This window comes from Mesoplodon bidens (assembly GCF_964165515.1).
Source record: "Mesoplodon bidens genome assembly, chromosome: 6".
Lineage (NCBI taxonomy): Eukaryota > Metazoa > Chordata > Mammalia > Artiodactyla > Ziphiidae > Mesoplodon > Mesoplodon bidens.
Genome location: NC_138162.1, coordinates 5,032,398 through 5,049,285, shown reverse-complemented (window position 1 = coordinate 5,049,285; position 16,888 = coordinate 5,032,398). Strand labels below are relative to the sequence as shown.

Genomic DNA, 16,888 nt, shown 5'->3' with positions numbered 1-16,888 from the left:
GCAGGTTAAAGAAACAACCGCCCTCACGGGTAGGGACGGGGAAGTGAGCGGGAGGGCCGCCCTCCCCCAGCCCTCCTTCCCTGAGTGAACCCTGGGAACGAGGGCATGGGGAGGGCAGAGGACCTGTGCGGGGTGGCGGGGCCGCAAAGTGAGGTTCAGCCCAGACCTCTCTGACCCCATTCTCGACCACCACCCTCTCCTGCCTGCACAACCGTCTCCCGGCACTCCCAGGCCTGCCTCTCTGTTGGGATCAACCCAAGGTTCCTGTGACCGCTGAAATGCTGAAGGCTGCATCGCTGAGCTCAGGCAGAGAAAGGTGGTCAGAAAGCACTTGCCCTAAAACCCCCGGGTCCCTGGGGAAGGCGCACAGCACCCCCCGAGAGGGGTCTCCCTCCGCCCCCGTCACGAGTTCCCATCACCCTTCCACAGCTTCAGAGGCTGCCTGCACTTGTGCCCTTCAAACACCTGGCTACTTCCTCCCTGAGGCCGTGGGGTCCCCCTTGAGGGTCACGACTTCTTACTGCCCTCGTGTTCACCAAGCCTCCAGACACTTCTGTGGCTCCACACCGCCTGCTCTCAGGAAGGAGCCGTGCACCAGGGACAGCGCCGAGGGCCGGCAGCACATGGGACCCACCAGCCAGCTGCGCCCAGGATCTCGATGCTGCAACACGTCCGTTAACATGCCTGAAGCGCCAAGCAGGGCAGATACTGAGATGCCGAGTCCGAGAGGCCTGGGGGGTGCTCCCCCTCCAGGCTGCCCTACGGGTCACTCAACCTCTCTGAACTTCTGTTTCCTTAATTACACAGTAGGAAATACTATCATGGCGCCACATAACAAATGGCAGTGATGTGTGTGTGATAATGGTACAGCGGAGGAAGATTACCCACGCAATCGCTCAGCAGCATAACCGACACCAGGCCGTCCTCAAGTGTGAGTTACTGTCATTCGCTGACCCAGGCCTGTGTGTGAGCCACTGAAGGTGGGAGGCGGGAGGGAAGGAAGTCTCTGCACATGGGGGCCGTCCAGTTCTGAGGGACCAGGGCCCCGAGGGGGGGGCAGGGGAGAGAGGAGGACAGGAGGCAGAGGAGGCACACGGGAGGGAGTGGGCGAGCTGGGAGGGCTCAGGACTTCTGCCCCAAGGGACAGCAGCTGCCCAGCAGATGGCAGTCATGGGCTGTGACGCGGGAGGACGCTGAGGGGCAGGGACCCTGGGCTGGAACAGTAGCTCCTTCGCCTTGGCAGGATGGGCAGGTTTGGACCTGAGAAAGAGGCAATGAAAGTGTGTCCCTCCAGGCCTCGGGATCTTCCTTGGCCACTACTGTGGGGAGTCGTATCTGAAAGGGTGAGCCCGTGGGGCAGATGTGGTCGAGGGGCAGGAGGCAACTGTGCTCCCCTGCTGGGTCTGCCATCTGGGGGAGTGGCCGTGCCTGGCTCTGAGGTGGTCCTCTAGAGTCCTGATCCCCTCAAACCCTGCGAACTTCATACCCATCACCCCTAATGCCCTGGGGCTCAGCTCTGCAAAGCCGCAGGTGCCAGTGACCTGGGTCTCCGCAGGGGCCCGCAGACTCCCACCCTCTCAGCGTGCGCCAGTTCTTTCTAATTCTTTCTCAGAATCACCCAGTGATCACAACTGCCATTAGGCAGCACCCTATGTTCCAGGCACTTCACATAACGTCACTCAGCCCTTTTACAGACGAGGAATGAGGCTCAAAGAAGCCTTGCCTGAGGTCCCAAAGCTGGGCCATGGCGGAGCTGGGCTGAGCATCTCCCTCACTCCTGCCCGCAGCTCCCTGCGCGAGGGCCGTGTGGGCACGGAGGCCCCTCTCCCGGCGCCAGGAGGCTCTGTGCAGTGAGAGGTGTGATGCCAGGGCTGAGGCACGGGCAAGGATATCTGTACTGCAGCTTCTTGATGAGCTCCTCAGGGGTGATGAAGGTCCTGTAGGTGGTCAGGAAGGCCTCGCAGTACAGCACCAGGTCTGGAGGGAAGAGCGGTTGATTAGTGAGGCTGCCACTGGCGCAGGGCACGGACAGGCAGCACACCTGCTGCAAGTACATGCCACCTCTGATTACACACTGAGAGCTTCCTGTCTGCCTGAAGACGATGATTCAGAGAGTCTTAATCACCGTGGGCATAGAGAATACAATTCAAACTCATCAGCAGGACTCTGAAGCTAAAGCGTAGGTAACACTTTAGGTGGCAGGGCCCAGGAACAAAAATCTTGGGCATTTCCACATAGTGAGAGACCTAAGAAAAGGCCGAAGGGGCTCAGCCTGGCATGCGGCTGGATACTCAGGTGTGCAGGCTCTGGTGTCAGGGGAGGGCAAGGCCCACTGGAAGAAGGGGTCCAAGGCTGCACCCCCTGAGCCACGGGGTCTTCCAGCCATTGGTGTGGTCTCTGGTCTACAGGAAGCCACCTGCCCAAGGAGCTTGCTGTGTGGCCCAGGGCCTCTGCCTCAACCACCCATCCCAGGGACAAACGACTGGAGCCTCAAAATCTTTCCACTGATAAAACCGAGCGGAAGCCCCAGCAGGCAGCAGAGCCTCCTCTGCCAGGCACGGCCAGCACCGACTGGAAGGTCCTCGGGTCCCTCTGGCCTTGGCCGCAGCCGGCTGCACCTGGCAGGTCAGCAGTTTACTGCTCAGGGCTGAGCACTGGGGCCAGCTCCCACTTCAGCCTTTTACTACTGGACAAAAATGAGAGCTGTTTCTCATGCCAGGCTGAGGATGGAGCTCTGACCTGTCTGGCACGGAGGAGGGTTTACTGAAGAAGGCAGAGCACGGGCTGTTCCTGGGGGATGTAAACAGATACTCCCTGAGCACTTCCTATGTGCCAACTTGCTCAGTCTTCACACCCACTGGGCACTTTGAACCTCTTCACAAAGCTGAGTCAGCTGAGGCCGAGAAGGGACGTGCCCAGCAGCGGCCCAGCCTGAGAACGCACGGCCAGGATTCAAACTCAGTCTCCAGGACCGCACTCTGCCTGGGTCAGAAGAAACCCGGAGGGCAAAAGCGTGGCTGTGGTGAGTTTGTGGGAGCCATTTCTTCTTTTTCTCTAATTTTCCAATTTTCAGCAATGCAAACAATTAGTTTTGTACTACTTTCATAATTTAAAAATTCCCAGAATCATCTGTGTAACATACTTTGGGAAATCTGCTGTAAAAACATAGGGACCAGGTTGTTTACAGAAATGAAATTGGTGGGTTAGGGTTTCATGACTGGGGTGTTTTAATTCCTACACACCTTACTTTACCATTGCTGTTCCATCATCTTTTTAATAATTTAAAAAACGTAAAAAGGAAGTGTGTGTGGGGAGAGGCCAGGCCCAGCTGTGGGGCGTGTGCACTGCAGGCCCCTCCCACCTGACCAAGGTCACGGGCACCGGCCTTACAGCCCCTCCTTTTCCTCCTCCTTCCAGAACACAACTTGGAAAGACAGCTCCTCTGCTAGCAGAGTCCACCCAACAGAAAACAGGCCCTGCTTTTCCAGCCCTCTCGAAGGATCAGGACGTGAAGGGGTGTCTCTGTGCTGAGAGTGGGGAACCCTGTCCTGTGCAGGTAACGCTGCTGGAAGACTGGATGCTCCTGACAGGACCTCTGCCCCAGGAAGCTCCCAGAGGAGGAATAAAGGAAACCCAATCCAGCGGTCTGGAATAGTATAATGGGCAAAATATCAGGAAAAGGATAAAAAGCTAACCGCACATCAACGTAATTTTAGTACTATCGTTGAACATGTCGCTACTCAAGGTACCGTCTGTGGAGCACCTACCAGGTGCCGGGCTCTGCACCTGAAACTTGCCCCTTGATGATCCTGGGGTCCTTACTACCCTGCACCACCAGACGACACACTCTGAGGGGGTTGGGAAGCGGAGGGTCTGGCTCTGAATGTGGGTCACCTGTCCCCCATGTGGGCACTCCCTACGGTAACCCAGCAGCACCAGGACTGCTGTTCTGACCTGCTCAGGGCTGGAGGAGAGGAGAGGGCAGGGCGGTGGAGCCGAGCAATGTCTCGGTTCAGCGGGACCAGCCCCCTCCAGGGAGCTCGGGCATAGAGGCCACCGCGGCCGGCGCTGCCGTACCTTTCCTGTCCGTCTCAGTAGCGTGGACCAGTAGGATGTCACCAGATCCTCCCCGGACGTCTGGTCCGTCGTCGCCCTGGAAAACCACAGCAAAGGAGGGAGTGAAGCAGAACGCAGCCGTAAGAAAGTCCGCTTAGGGAGTCACAAGCAGGGACGAGATGACAAAGACACGGTGTTGCAGAGACGCCAGGTCCTCTCTGCCCCGCCCTCCCTCACTCCGGGAGCAGCGTGGCCGGGCTGCAGAGGCCAGGTGCGCCCATCCAGCCCGCCCACCGCGTGGCACAGTGCTCTGAGGACACCACTGGCTCAGGGGGGCATGGCTCCGGTCAGTCTTTCCCTGTTCACCAACCCACGGCTCAGGGCGGAAGAGGGGACGGAGGGAGCCGAGGGGGAGGCAGGCAGGACCGGCACCGGCCCTTCCCAGGATGATGGTGGAGGCGGCAGACCACTTCCAGGTATGCGCATGTTCCCAAAACTGCAGCAAGCTGCCCTAAACCTAAACCTGCTTCCTCAGGTGGAGGGAATCACTTGTCACATCCCACGTTCTTCCAGGGAGCCCTTCTTAGAGGAGTGAAAAGTGTCACAAAGATGCTCCATTAGGGGCTTCCCTGGTGGCGCAGTGGTTAGGAGTCCGCCTGCCGATGCAGGGCACACGGGTTCGTGCCCCGGTCCGGGAAGATCCCACATGCCGTGGAGCGGCTGGGCCCGTGAGCCATGGCCGCCGAGCCTGCGCGTCCCGCAACGGCAGAGGCCACAACAGTGAGGCCCACATACAGCCAAAAAAAAAAAAGATGCTCAATTATATCCGATGTTGCTTACACTGACCGTGGCCTGCCAGTTAAGGGAAAAGTCTTATTTTCACATGAGCAAACGGAGGCCTTAACTCATAAAGCTGGCCTGCAGCCACCGGCCCCATACGCTGTAATTCCGAAGGAGACCACGCCCCGCAAGCTTCCTCGTGTCTCTAGCTCTTGGAGATGCACCTGCCTCTCCAAAGCTTCAAGGTTTTTACGCTGGAAGTGTCTTGGATTTCCAGCTAAGACAGGGCAGCTCCGCCCAGGGCCTGATTTTTCAGAAGAAATTTCTGGCAAGAGTCACGAAACATCATCCTCTCTGCAGAGGAGCCAGCCCTGCCTTCCCTGTTCCTCTCTGCTGCAGCCTAGCCACGTGTGTGTGTACAGCACAGCCGCCTCCTCGGCGGGGGTCGAGGCTACCACTGGGAGCCATTCCTCCGTGTCCCTGGAACCGCTGGGCAGCAGGGGGCAGGAGGCCCTCTCAGGTCAGCCCCTCTTACTGTGCCAGGTTCGGGCACTGCGTTTACCCATGAAGCTCTACTGATAAGACATGGGACAGAGGCAGCCTCGGTGGCCAGGCCTGGAATTTCTTAATTAGCTGTGCTTCCCACGCTGACACTACACTGGGGTCATTCTGTCATTAACAACATAAAAATATCTTGCACTAGCGAGGGCTTACCACACACGGGCTCCGTGCTGAGCACCCTCGTGGATTTCGTTCTCACAACACCCTCCAGAGTCCTGTCATTTGGGGCTTAGAGAGGACATGTCACTTGCCCAAGATCACTCTCCAGAAGTGTCACAGAAGGGGACGGCACACTTCCTCCTGGAAGTCACCCATGTGCCCAGGGTCTTAGAGCACCCACGGTGGCCCAGGCATGGGGCCAGGACGAACGGGATGCCAGAGTCCGCCGCCCAGGAGGGCCACCTGGGGGGGTCAGCACTCGGCATGGGCCCTTCTGTTTGGGACACCTGCAGGTCCCCTTCTCAAAGCCCCCCACCCTCTTCCCGGGCCAGGCCCTGCACACGAAGGCCCGTGAGGAGCCCACCTCTTGCTTGAGCGTCAGCCTTGCCATGATCTCACTGTGGTCAGTGAGGGACAGCTCGTCTGCTTCCTCCTCCGACTGGGCCTCTGGGGCATCCGGTGACTTTGGGGCCCTGGAGAGAGAAATGGTTTGTGCTGTGTCAACAGACCCTGAGCTCCACGGCTCCCGGGGGCCACGCGGGTCTTGTGGTACAGCCGCTCCCCTGAACGAGTCCTCCCCGGACTGCAGCTCCAGCGAGAAGCCCAGACCCGCTTCCCACCCCTCCACAGGGGGCCCGGGGGTGGACAAGAGGCCGGGATGCAGACTGGGTTTCTAGTTCTGCTCCTGATAAGCTGCGTGACCTGGAGACAGTCCCTGCTCTCTCTGGACACTCCATCAGTAAGTGGAAGGGATTAAGCTCACAGAGCAAGAAGGTTCCACTGAGCAATTTGAAAAAGTAATGGTCTCAGTCACCTGTCAAGGCCCACAGACCGCACGGACTGTCAGTACTTAAGGAGAGAATGGCAAAGGGCCAGCGGGACAGGGGAACAAGCCAGCGCAATCTCAGTGCCATCCCCAGGTCTTTCCCCAGGGCCACCTCTCTAGTGGACTGAAGAGGAGCATGAAGCAGGCCCCTGTCCGCGGGTGCCGGTGGGCAGCAGCATGAGCAGGGGCCCAGCCTGAGCCAAGGGCAGGGAGGGCTTGAAGACGGGACAGGCAAGCTGAGACTGAAGCGCTGAGTAGGAGTTTGGTGAAGGGGGAGGAGAGACCCTCCAACAGATGAAGCACATGGGGAGCCTGCAGACGGGGGACACGAGGCAGATGGATGTGGGGCCTGCGGGCACCGTGCTTTCCCCCGGCATTTTTTCCCATATTCCCATCATTCTCATGATCGATCCTGTGAGCCACTGACTGGCCTTGTGGTCACAGGCTTCATTTTTAACCCTAAGTATCTGAGACATTAAAACCTGGGCCTTTTGGGAATTCCCTGGCAGTCCAGTGATTAGACCCCGTGCTTTCACTGCTGAGGGCCTGGGTTCAATCCCTGGTTGGCGAACTAAGATCCCACAAGCCACAAGGTACAGGCGAAAAAACCCAAGTCAAAACAAACAAACAAAACCCCCTGGGCCTTCAGTAAGACAACATGGATGGGCCAGAGCAAAACCACGCACAGTCCTGAGACGAACCCTCAGCTGCATGTCAGCGTCCAGTTTGTGGCCTGGCCTTCATGGAAAGAGGACAACACCCCAGTGACCGCTTCTGGCCAGTCAGCGTGCTTATCCTTCTGCTTCTTGTGCAGGCGCCACCTGAGCTCTGAAAAACGGCACCCCTGGGTCCAGTGGAGCTAGAGCCCATGAGCTGCTGTTGTCTGGCACAGACGCCTCTGCCACTACGTGTTAGACTAGAAAACCCATCACCCCCTAACACGTGGGGAGACCTGAGCCTGGGCCACTGAATCAGACTCCGTGTGGACGGTACTGAGGGGCGGCCAGAGTAGGCTGGGCAGGCAGCCCTTGTCAACAGGCCCCTAGAGAATGCCTTCTATTTTTCTTCCTGTCTCTTGCTATTTTTACAACATCTTTAACCATTTATGTTTAGGCCTGACAATAGCAAGTGGGTATTGCTTAGCTCTGTACCCAGGACTCCAGAAGTAGCCGAACCTTAGCCTAAAGAGGGAGGAAAAGCTTGAATTTGTGGAGCATTTCACAAAGAAGGGGAAGTCAACATGAAGTCGCAGGTGGCAGGGCTGATTCACAGGTCCTGCACATTATCCTTTCTACGTGTGGACTGGAGAAATTTACTACATATTTCTAAACCTGGGCAGGTTTGACTCATGCTAATGTTGAAATGTTACCAAAGATGAAAGAGACATATGACTAAATGCAGAGATGACTCCTGATTGACCCTGGTTCCAAAAAATAAGCCTTATAAGACATATTAGGGAGAACTAGGGAAATGGAAGATCATTTGCATATCAGATAATGTAAAGAATTTATTACTCTTCTTAGGTGTGATAATCATATCGTAATCAGGTAGGCATCTAAAATTTTTTAGGAGGCATGCTGAAATACTTAGGGGCTGAGTGTCATGTCTGTGACTTACTTTCAAATACACACTACATACAATTTACACACTATCTCTAGAAACTCACGATAAAAAGCTTGGTGGGGGGGAATCTTTTACACTCCTCTATTACATTTGAACTTGGAGGAGGCAGAAGGGAGGCTGGCCTAGGATTTGAGAAAGAAAACACTGTTGTGGGTAATTTGTAAGGTGAAGGGTATGCGTGGAGATGCTCAAGAAGCAGTGGCAGCCTGTGTGCCAGCAGGAAGGCTTCTGAGGGGTGCAGTTATCAGTGATTTTTCTTATTTTCTTGTACGTTTCTATACTTTCCATGTTCTCTACCCTGAGCATGCATAATTTTGAGAATCAGAATAAAGGGAAGAGTGTACACACATATCTCAGAGATACTGTGGACTTGGTTCCCAGCCACTGCAATAAAGCAAATAACACAATAAAGTGATTCACATGAATTTTTTTCGCTTCCCAGTGCATATAAAAGGCATATTTAGGGCTTCCCTGGTGGCGCAGTGGTTGAGAGTCCGCCTGCCAATGCAGGGGACACGGGTTCGTGCCCTGGTCTGGGAAGATCCCACATGCCATGGAGTGGCTAGGCCCGTGAGCCATGGCCGCTGAGCCTGCGTGTCCAGAGCCTGTGCTCCGCAACGGGAGAGGCCACAGCAGTGAGAGGCCCGCGTACCGCAAAAAAACAAAACAACAACAACAAAAAAAGGCATATTTATACTATACTGTAGTCTTTTAAGTGTGCAATAGCATTATGTCTAAAAAAACAGTAGGGACATCCCTGGTGGCGCAGTGGATAAGAATCCACCTGCCAATGCAGGGGACACGGGCTTGAGCCCTGGTGTGGGAAGATCCCACGTGCCACTGAGCAACTAAGCCCGTGCACCACAACTACTGAGCCTGCGCTCTAGAGCCTGCAAACCACACCTACTGAAGCCTGCGTGCCTAGAGCCTGTGCTCTGCAACAAGAGAAGCCACCGCAATGAGAAGCCCGCGCACCACAACCAAGAGTAGCCCCCGCTCGCCGCAACCAGAGAAAGCCTGCACGCAGCAATGGAGACCCAACGCAGCCAAAAAAAAAAAAAAAAAAAAAAGATTAAATCTTAAAAATCAATCAATAAAAATTTAAAAAGTGTACGTACACCTTAATTAAAAAATACTTTATTGCTAAAAAAAATGCTAACCCCCATCTGAGCCACTGGTGAGCTGTAATCTTTCTGGGGGTGGAGGGCCTGCCTCGATACTGGTGGCTGCTGACTGATCAGGCTGGGGCTGCAGCGATTTCTTAAGACGAGACCACAGTGGAGTCCGCCGCACCAACTGGCTCTCCTCTCACAAACACTTTTCTCTGGAGCAGGCGATGCTGTTTGCTAGCATTTTACTCACAGTGGAAATTCTTCCAAAATTGGAGTCAGTCCTCTCAAACCCTGCCGCTAATATTCTAAATCCGTTGTTGTCATTTCGATAACCTTCACCGCCTCTTCCCGGGGAGCAGATTCCGTCTCAAGACATCACTTCCCGTGCTCATCCGTAAGAAGCAACTCCTCCTCTGTTACAGTTTTATCATGAGGTTGCAGCATTCAGTCCCATCTTCGGGCTCCACTTCTCATTCTGGTTCTCTTGCTGTTTCTACCACATCTGCAGTGACTTTTTCCACTAAAGTCTTGAACCCCTCAGTCATCCAGGAAGGTTGGAATCAACTTCTTCCAAACTCTCGTTAACGTTCGTATTTTGATCTCTTCCCGTGAATCGTGAATGTTCTTAATGGCACATAGAATGGTGAGTCCTTTCCGGAAGGGATTCAATTTACTTTGCCAGATCCATGAGAGGAATCACAAATTACGGTAGTGACAGCCTTACAAAATGTATTTTTTAAGTAATAAGACTTGAGAGTTGAAATTACTCCTTGATCCAGGGGCTGCAGAACGGATGCTGTGTTATCAGGCAAGGAAACAACACTGATCTCACTGCATATCATCTCCATCAGAGCTCTTGGGTGACCAGGTTCACTAACCATGAGCAGTACTTTTTTTTTTTTTGCGGTACGCGGGCCTCTCACTGTTGTGGCCTCTCCCGCTGCGGAGCACAGGCTCCGGACGCGCAGGCTCAGTGGCCATGGCTCACGGGCCCAGCTGCTCCGCGGCATGTGGGATCTTCCCGGACCGGGGCACGAACCCGTGTCCCCTGCATCAGCAGGCGGACTCTCAACCACTGCGCCACCAGGGAAGCCCGAGCAGTACTATTTTTAAAGGAATCTTTTGTTCTGAGCAGTAGGTCTCAACAGTGGGCTTAAACTATTCAGTAAACCATGTTGTAAACAGATGTGCTGTCATCCAGGCCCTGTTGTTCCATTTACAGAGCACAGGCAGAGTAGATTTAGCATAATTCTTATGGCTCTTGGATTCTGGGAATGGTAAATGAGCACTGACTTCAACTTAAAGTCACCAGCTGCATTAGCCCCTAACAAGAGAGTCAGCCTGTCCTTTGAAGCCAGGCATTGACTTCTCCTCTCTGGCTATGAAAGTCCTGGATGGTGTCTTTTGCCTACAGAGGCTGTTTTGTCTACATAGAAAATCTGTTGCGTAGTGTAGCACCTTCATGAATGATCTCAGCTAGCTCTTCTGGACAACTTGCTGCAGCTTCTCCATCAGCGCTTGCTGCGTCACCTGGCACTTCGACGTTACGAGACGGCTTCTTTCCTTAAACCTCTTCAGCCAACATCTGTCAGCTTCAGAATTTTCTTCTGCAGCTTCCTCGCCTCTCTCAACCTTCACAGAATTGAAGAGAGTTAGGACCTTGCTCTGGATGAGGCTTTGGCTTAAGGGAACGTTGGGCTGGTCTGATCTTCTATCCAGGCCACTCGAACTTCCTCCATACCAGCAATAAGGCTGTTTTGCTCTCCTATCATTCGTGTCTTCACTGGAGCAGCACTTTTAATTTTCTTCAAGCACTTTTCCTTTGCCTTCACACCTTGGCTAACCAACTTGTTTGGCTGGTACAAGAGGCCTAGCTTTAGGCCTATCCTGGCTTTCAACATGCCCTCCTCACTAAGCTTCATTTCTAGCTTTTGATTTAAAGTGGGAGGGACTTCCCTGGTGGTGCAGTGGTTGAGAACCCGCCTGCCGACGCAGGGGACACGGGTTCGAGCCCTGGTCCGGGAAGATCCCACATGCCGCTGAGCAACTAAGCCCGTGCGCCACAACTACTGAGTCTGTGCTCTAGAGCCTGTGTGCTGCAATTACTGAAGCCGACGTGCCTAGAGCCCGTGCTCCGCAACGAGGTGCCACCGCAGTGAGAAACCCGCCCACTGCAACGAAGAGTAGTCCCGCTCGCCACAACTAGAGAAAGCCCGCGTGCAGTAACGAAGACCCAACGCAGACAAAAAAAAAAAAAATGTGAGAGATGTGTGGCTCTTCCTTTCGATTGAACACTTAGGGGCCATTGTGCGGTTATTAACTAGCCTAACTTCAAATACTGTGTCTCAGGGAACAGGGAGGCCTGAGAGGGAGGGAGATTGGGGAACAGCCATTCGGTAGAGCAGTCAGAACACACACAACATTTATCGATTGTTTGCCATCTTATATGGGCATGGTTTGTGGTGCCCCCAGACAATTACAGTCGTAACCTCAAAGATCACCGGTTGTCATAACAAATATAATAATAATGAAAAAATTTGAAATCCTGGGAGAATTACCAGATACATGAAGTGAGCAAATGCTGTTGGAAAGGTGACGCCTACAGACTTGCTTGATGTAGGGTTGTTACAAACCTTCACTTTGTAAAAAACACATCTGGCGCAGCGCAAGTGTAAACATAAAGCCCCAGCAGGCCTGGCGTGCTCGCCGCACGGGCAGCTGGGGCAGCTCTCACTGGGCGGGCAGACGTGATGCTTTCAGGGCACCCGGCTCCACGTGGGTAACTTCCTACCTGTCCCCGCCGTCCCTGCTTTCCTTCCCAGGTGCACTGCCGGCTGACGAGGCGTCTCTGGGATGTCCGTCCTTCGAAGCTGGTGATTCCTGAAAAGAGAAGGCAGTGCTGGGTGTGTGACAGGTGCCCCCGCTGGGCTGCTCTGCTTCCCAGCATTCCTGCCTGCAAGTGGCTTTTGAATGCAAGTTCCTAAGGAACTTGAGATGTAAACACGTCAACCATGACCGCGGTCCATTACACAGGAAGCACGGGCCCTCTTCAGACTAGCATCTTGCCTCTGGGGAGAGTGAAAAGCGCCACTGCTTATAACCTTTGTCAGCCACCGACCTAGAGGAAGCCATCCCGACCACCTGCTGGAAGAAAGGACCGTAACAGGAGCTACCGCTCAGCCAAGCTCCGCGAGGCGCTTTCCTCACCTGGCCCTGACCAACACCCTACCTGCTGGCCGACATCACCATACCCGGTCACACAAAGAAACAGAGACTGTGGGAAGTGAAGGGCCGGCCCCAGACCCCCGAGCTGGAAGGCTGTGGCCCTGCCCGCTAGGCCCTGCAGGTGTGCAGCAGGCCTCCGCCAGCTTGCCCGTCACGGCACGCCCTCAGCACCACAGCTATGCTTCCCACGGGCCTAGCTGCTCGAGTGCACAAAGGCAACCCCTCCTTCCTCCAGCAGCCTTGCTTCTTCCTAGGAACCTGGGCCCACCCACTCAATGACGACACGGCACCCTGGCATCCCTGGTCTGCCACCGAGGCCACAACAGAGAACGGGTTGGGGTGGGGGGAGTATGAAGAAGCGGAACGCCCTCATGGAGGGCACTGCAGCACCTCACGGGGTCAGAGGTGGAGGGGAGAGCTCTGGAAGGCCAGCCTGGAATGGACTCCATGTGCAGAGGCTGAATTGGATGATGGTGGGGGAGGTCACCAGAGGGGACAGGTGAGGCGGGAACACCAGGCGAGAAACAGCTTACCTCCCAAGGACGGGGCTGAACCCGCTGGAGTGAAAATTCTACAGTGTTCTACAACGTGCTAATACCTGACGTGGGGCTTGCCTCATGTGGGTATCTAGGTGCTGTGGGGGCCCCCTTAGGGGGCCATCCTAACGAGAGTGACCACGCTTTTAATGGACTGGGCACCTTGAGCTGACCCCTGAGCAGGACGGAGTCCTCATGGCACCTCCCCTCCAGGGACTCGGCCCCCACTCGGGACGGTGGGGAGAATTAGTTTCGAAGGTTTTGCAGTTGCTCATGTTTTGCTGCAGCAAAACCTGGAAAGCTGACTGCTTAACAGAACTGCTGTGCCTTGACTGGCGCTGGGAGGCCAGCAAAACAAGGGCAACCACGACAGGAGGGAGGCCTGGCGGACTCACCAGGTTCCTTGGAAGCAGGGACTGTAGGCGTGGAGCTTGCTGGGTGGGAGGGGGATGTCGGCTTGGAAGGCTCAGTGTGGGAGAGAGGAGTCCCTGCCTCTGGGGGAGGGACAGCAGACGGGCCCCAACACCAGAAGACGGGGCAGAAAGAAATCCCTGAGAGCAACCGGACATGTGGCCAGGGCCAAGGCCAGGCTGCTCCCGTGATCTCGACGGCCCACCGGCCAGGCTGGAGGAGCAGCACACTGCTGAAGCGAAAGCAAAGGAGGCTCCGCTGGAAGCCCTGTCCTCTCCCCGCGGAGCTGAGCCGGCCCCTGGCTGGGCTGCTGGTGACCGGGAGGCTCAGCCAGACAGAAGCAGGGCCCGAGCCCTGCCAGGCTAGGCCGCAGGCACAAGGCAGCCCGCGGTTACTTTCTCCTCGCTGCTCTGGCCAGAGGCATACAGACTGACGGATTCACCCTCACTGGCGCGTTCGCGCTGGGGGTGACAGGACGAGAGGGGACGCACACGGGACGGACCCCGCCATGGGGCCGGCCCTGACCGGGACGCTCCTTTCACCAGGAGGAGAGGACGGCGGCGGCGACGTGCCCTTCGTTCTCCGGGGACGCCTTCCCAGGGTCGGGGAACAAAGCTGCTTCTGCCACCTCCTGCCTCTGTCAGAGGGGACCCACGTTTCCTGCTGGAGCTTCCTCAAAGGCGTCAAGGGCCACTCAAGCTGTCCTGGGGGAGGCGTACTCCTCCCCACTCTGCCGTGCTGGGGCCAAACACGGAGGCAGAGAGGCAACCCATCAAGACAGAGCACTGGCTGCACGTGCCTGCACTTGCCCTGCCCCTGCCTGGCCGTGTCCCCGCCCACGCGCACAGCAGCACTTCCCTGTGGCTGGGTGAGGCGCTGCGGCCCATCTCGCAGCACAGCAGAGAGGCCCTCCACCCTCAGCACCTCGGCAACTAAACACGCAACTGCCTCCTGAGCTGTCGCAGATCTCTGCACCTTTCTCTAGAAACCACCAATCCCACAGAAAACCAGTAGCATTTGCTATCTTATGCTTATGACAACCTGTTGTCTCTAAATGGTCACTAACCCATTTGTGGAAAATCAGATCCCTAGTTTGATGGGAACTTTGCAGAGAAGGTTCATTTTCTGTTCTGGAAACAGATGGGCTACGATTTCACCTGGTGACCTGTGCACCCCTCAGTCCAGCCACACCGTGACTGGGCCCACGCCAGCAACAGACCTGACCGCTCGTGAGGGCGGAGGCTTTCTCAGAAGGCGCAGCCCCACGGGGAGGCGTGTGTGTTGAGTTCTCACCGAAGGCGTCTGGGGCGAGTCAGTGAAAGAGGTTTCGGAAGGAAGGCAGACAGTGTTCCCATGAAAGCTGCTCTCCTGAGAAGATGAAAGAGGCCCGTCCAGGGTGCTGGGAGGCGGACTGGCTACGGTTGGCACCGCTAAGTCAGAGCTCTGAGACTGGTGGACAGGTGGGAAATGTGGAGAGGAAGAGGAGGTAGACGGGAGGAAAGGCTGGACGGAAGCTTGGCTGTGAGGCACGAAATCCTGGGAGTAGGACCTAAACACAGATTTATACTACAGAGTCAGAGTGGAACACAGACACGAACACGAGAGGATGGGAAGAAGAAAACAGACAAAAGAAAAAGTAATTAGATTAACTCAGCTGAGCCGTGACAGGCCGTTCAGTCATTCTAACCAGGACCACCACTCAGGCCAACCACCCCCGTGCTCCTCTGGCCTGAGGCCCCCCCCACCCTGGCACGGGTCCCTTGAGAAGGGCCTGAAGACCGACAAGTGCTGTCCTCAGTGTCTAAGGGGCAGTGTCTACCCTGTCCTCAGGGGCAGGACGCGGGTACCCCCAAAGGAGAGCAAGCCGCGCCCCACCGTATGGGGGTCCCGTCCTGTCAGAAAATGAAACCCACGCAACCCCATCTGTGCCTCTTGTCCTTCCAGGAACCTGGTGGCTCAATTCAGTGCGTGCAGTCAGACACCTGGTCATGTTTACTTATTTTGAGTTTTTGGTTGAATCTCTCTGGTTTTATCCCTTGGACGTCAAACACTGCAGCCTTTTACGTGTTGTAACCACTTCAAATCCTTCTGGAAGGGAAGGGCATACGCCTGAAAAAATGGTTGGAAGAACAGTGCTACCAAAATGCTAAAAATTTCCGAATTCATTTCCCTTTCTGCCTAAACTTTTTTCTTTTTTTTTAACAAATGAAGTGCAATGCCTCTGACGCCACCTTAGAACTGCCAGGCTACGCTCTTCGAGATTCTCATCGTGAGAGAAAAGCCTGAGGTCAGGCTGGGGCACGACAGCAGATGCCCACAGCTCCTTAGAGCCCGTGAGCACACACGGGCCTGGGCTCTGCTGCGGCAGGACGGATGGACGAGCTTTGGGACAAGAATCCCATAGTGTCATCATGTCCTGCAAAGGGTCTGCCGACACCTGCCAAACAGGAAGGAGCGTGAGGCAGGGCCTGCATCTGAAGTCCCTGCCAGGCTCCCTGCCCACCACAGGTGCTGGAACTTGACAACGGCCCACCCAGCACAAACATGCACACTGCTCACTCCAATGTCCTTTGCATTTTGGCACAGGATTTCTGAAACCCACGGACAAGGAGGAGGAGGAGGAAGAAATGAAATTTTAAACTAACCAGAGGTCAAAGCCACTCATACCCTTAAGGGTTTTTGCGAAGCTACATGCTTACAGGTTAACTGGACCGAGAGCTGCGGCCACTCAAGGGACAGGCACAGCCTCCCTCTGTCCCCCTGCTGCCCGCCCTGCCCTCCTAGGCTGTGTGGATCAGTCTAGAGCTCCTCCCCCCTCCTTGGTGAGGCCAAGGCCCTCTCACCCCATGAGCCCCATTGGCCGCTGGTTTATATCAGACCCAGGATACTGCCTGGGAACCGACTCGTCTTTACACATTTTATTCCCCATCTAACTCACAAACTCAAGGCCGAAGTGCTGTACCGACACTGAAGGCTTAGATTCCTACCGGTTCCAATTCGTCCACATCCCTTCTTTTTTTTTTTTTTTTTTTTTTTTTGCGGTACACGGGCCTCTCACTGTTGTGGCCTCTCCCGCCGCAGAGCACAGGCTCCGGACGCGCAGGCCCAGCGGCCATGGCTCACGGGCCCAGCCGCTCCACAGCACGCAGGATCCTCCCGGACCAGGGCACGAACCCGCGTCCCCCGCATCGGCAGGCGGACTCTCAACCACTGCGCCACCAGGGAAGCCCCACATCCCTTCTTTTGAGAGGAGCTGGGGGTGGTGGACCCCGGGCTCGGCTGCTCTCCCCCCGAGGGCTGTGGGGCCTGAGCGTCCACAGTGCCCTCCCCCAGCAGGTGCCATGTTTCACCTGACCTCTCACGGCAGCCATCCAGGCCTGGCCTTGCTGGGGATGGCAGAGGGGTGACAGGTTTGGCTTTGGGGACTCTCCATTTCACCTCTGGAGAATGCTCCCCTCACAGTGAGGCTCTCCCCCTGGCTGGAAAGGTGCGCAGAGAAGACCTTGAGTGAAATGCATCAGCCGAGGGATGGAGGGATGGGATGGCCTGGTCCTGGGAGGCCAGCCTGTTTTGGGCAATGGCTGAGGTCTCACGCAGGA

The 16,888-nt window shown here is 55.7% G+C and overlaps 1 protein-coding gene and 1 long non-coding RNA gene across 12 annotated transcripts in view; one reads left to right on the top strand and one right to left on the bottom strand.

The window, feature by feature from the left end:
* The window catches only part of RAPGEF1 (Rap guanine nucleotide exchange factor 1), a gene marked incomplete at its 5' end in the record, with an annotated part of 150,665 nt that overhangs the window by 9,481 nt on the left and 124,296 nt on the right, over window positions 1-16,888 (bottom strand). For 7 of the 11 annotated variants that reach the window (XM_081238069.1, XM_081238073.1, XM_081238072.1 and 4 more), the window contains 5 exons: window positions 1,893-1,977; window positions 4,078-4,153; window positions 5,921-6,029; window positions 11,909-11,997; window positions 14,583-14,855. In XM_081238069.1, the coding sequence (XP_081094195.1) occupies window positions 1,893-1,977; window positions 4,078-4,153; window positions 5,921-6,029; window positions 11,909-11,997; window positions 14,583-14,855 (632 nt within the window). The remainder of the gene's footprint in view (window positions 1-1,892; window positions 1,978-4,077; window positions 4,154-5,920; window positions 6,030-11,908; window positions 11,998-14,582; window positions 14,856-16,888) is intronic. The other 4 variants (XM_081238077.1, XM_081238070.1, XM_081238079.1 and 1 more) reach the window with 1 other exon arrangement.
* Window positions 3-4,064, top strand: LOC308619392. The gene is made up of 4 exons (XR_014016171.1): window positions 3-929; window positions 2,409-2,625; window positions 2,720-3,022; window positions 3,418-4,064. It is a non-coding gene; the product is annotated as an uncharacterized lncRNA (long non-coding RNA).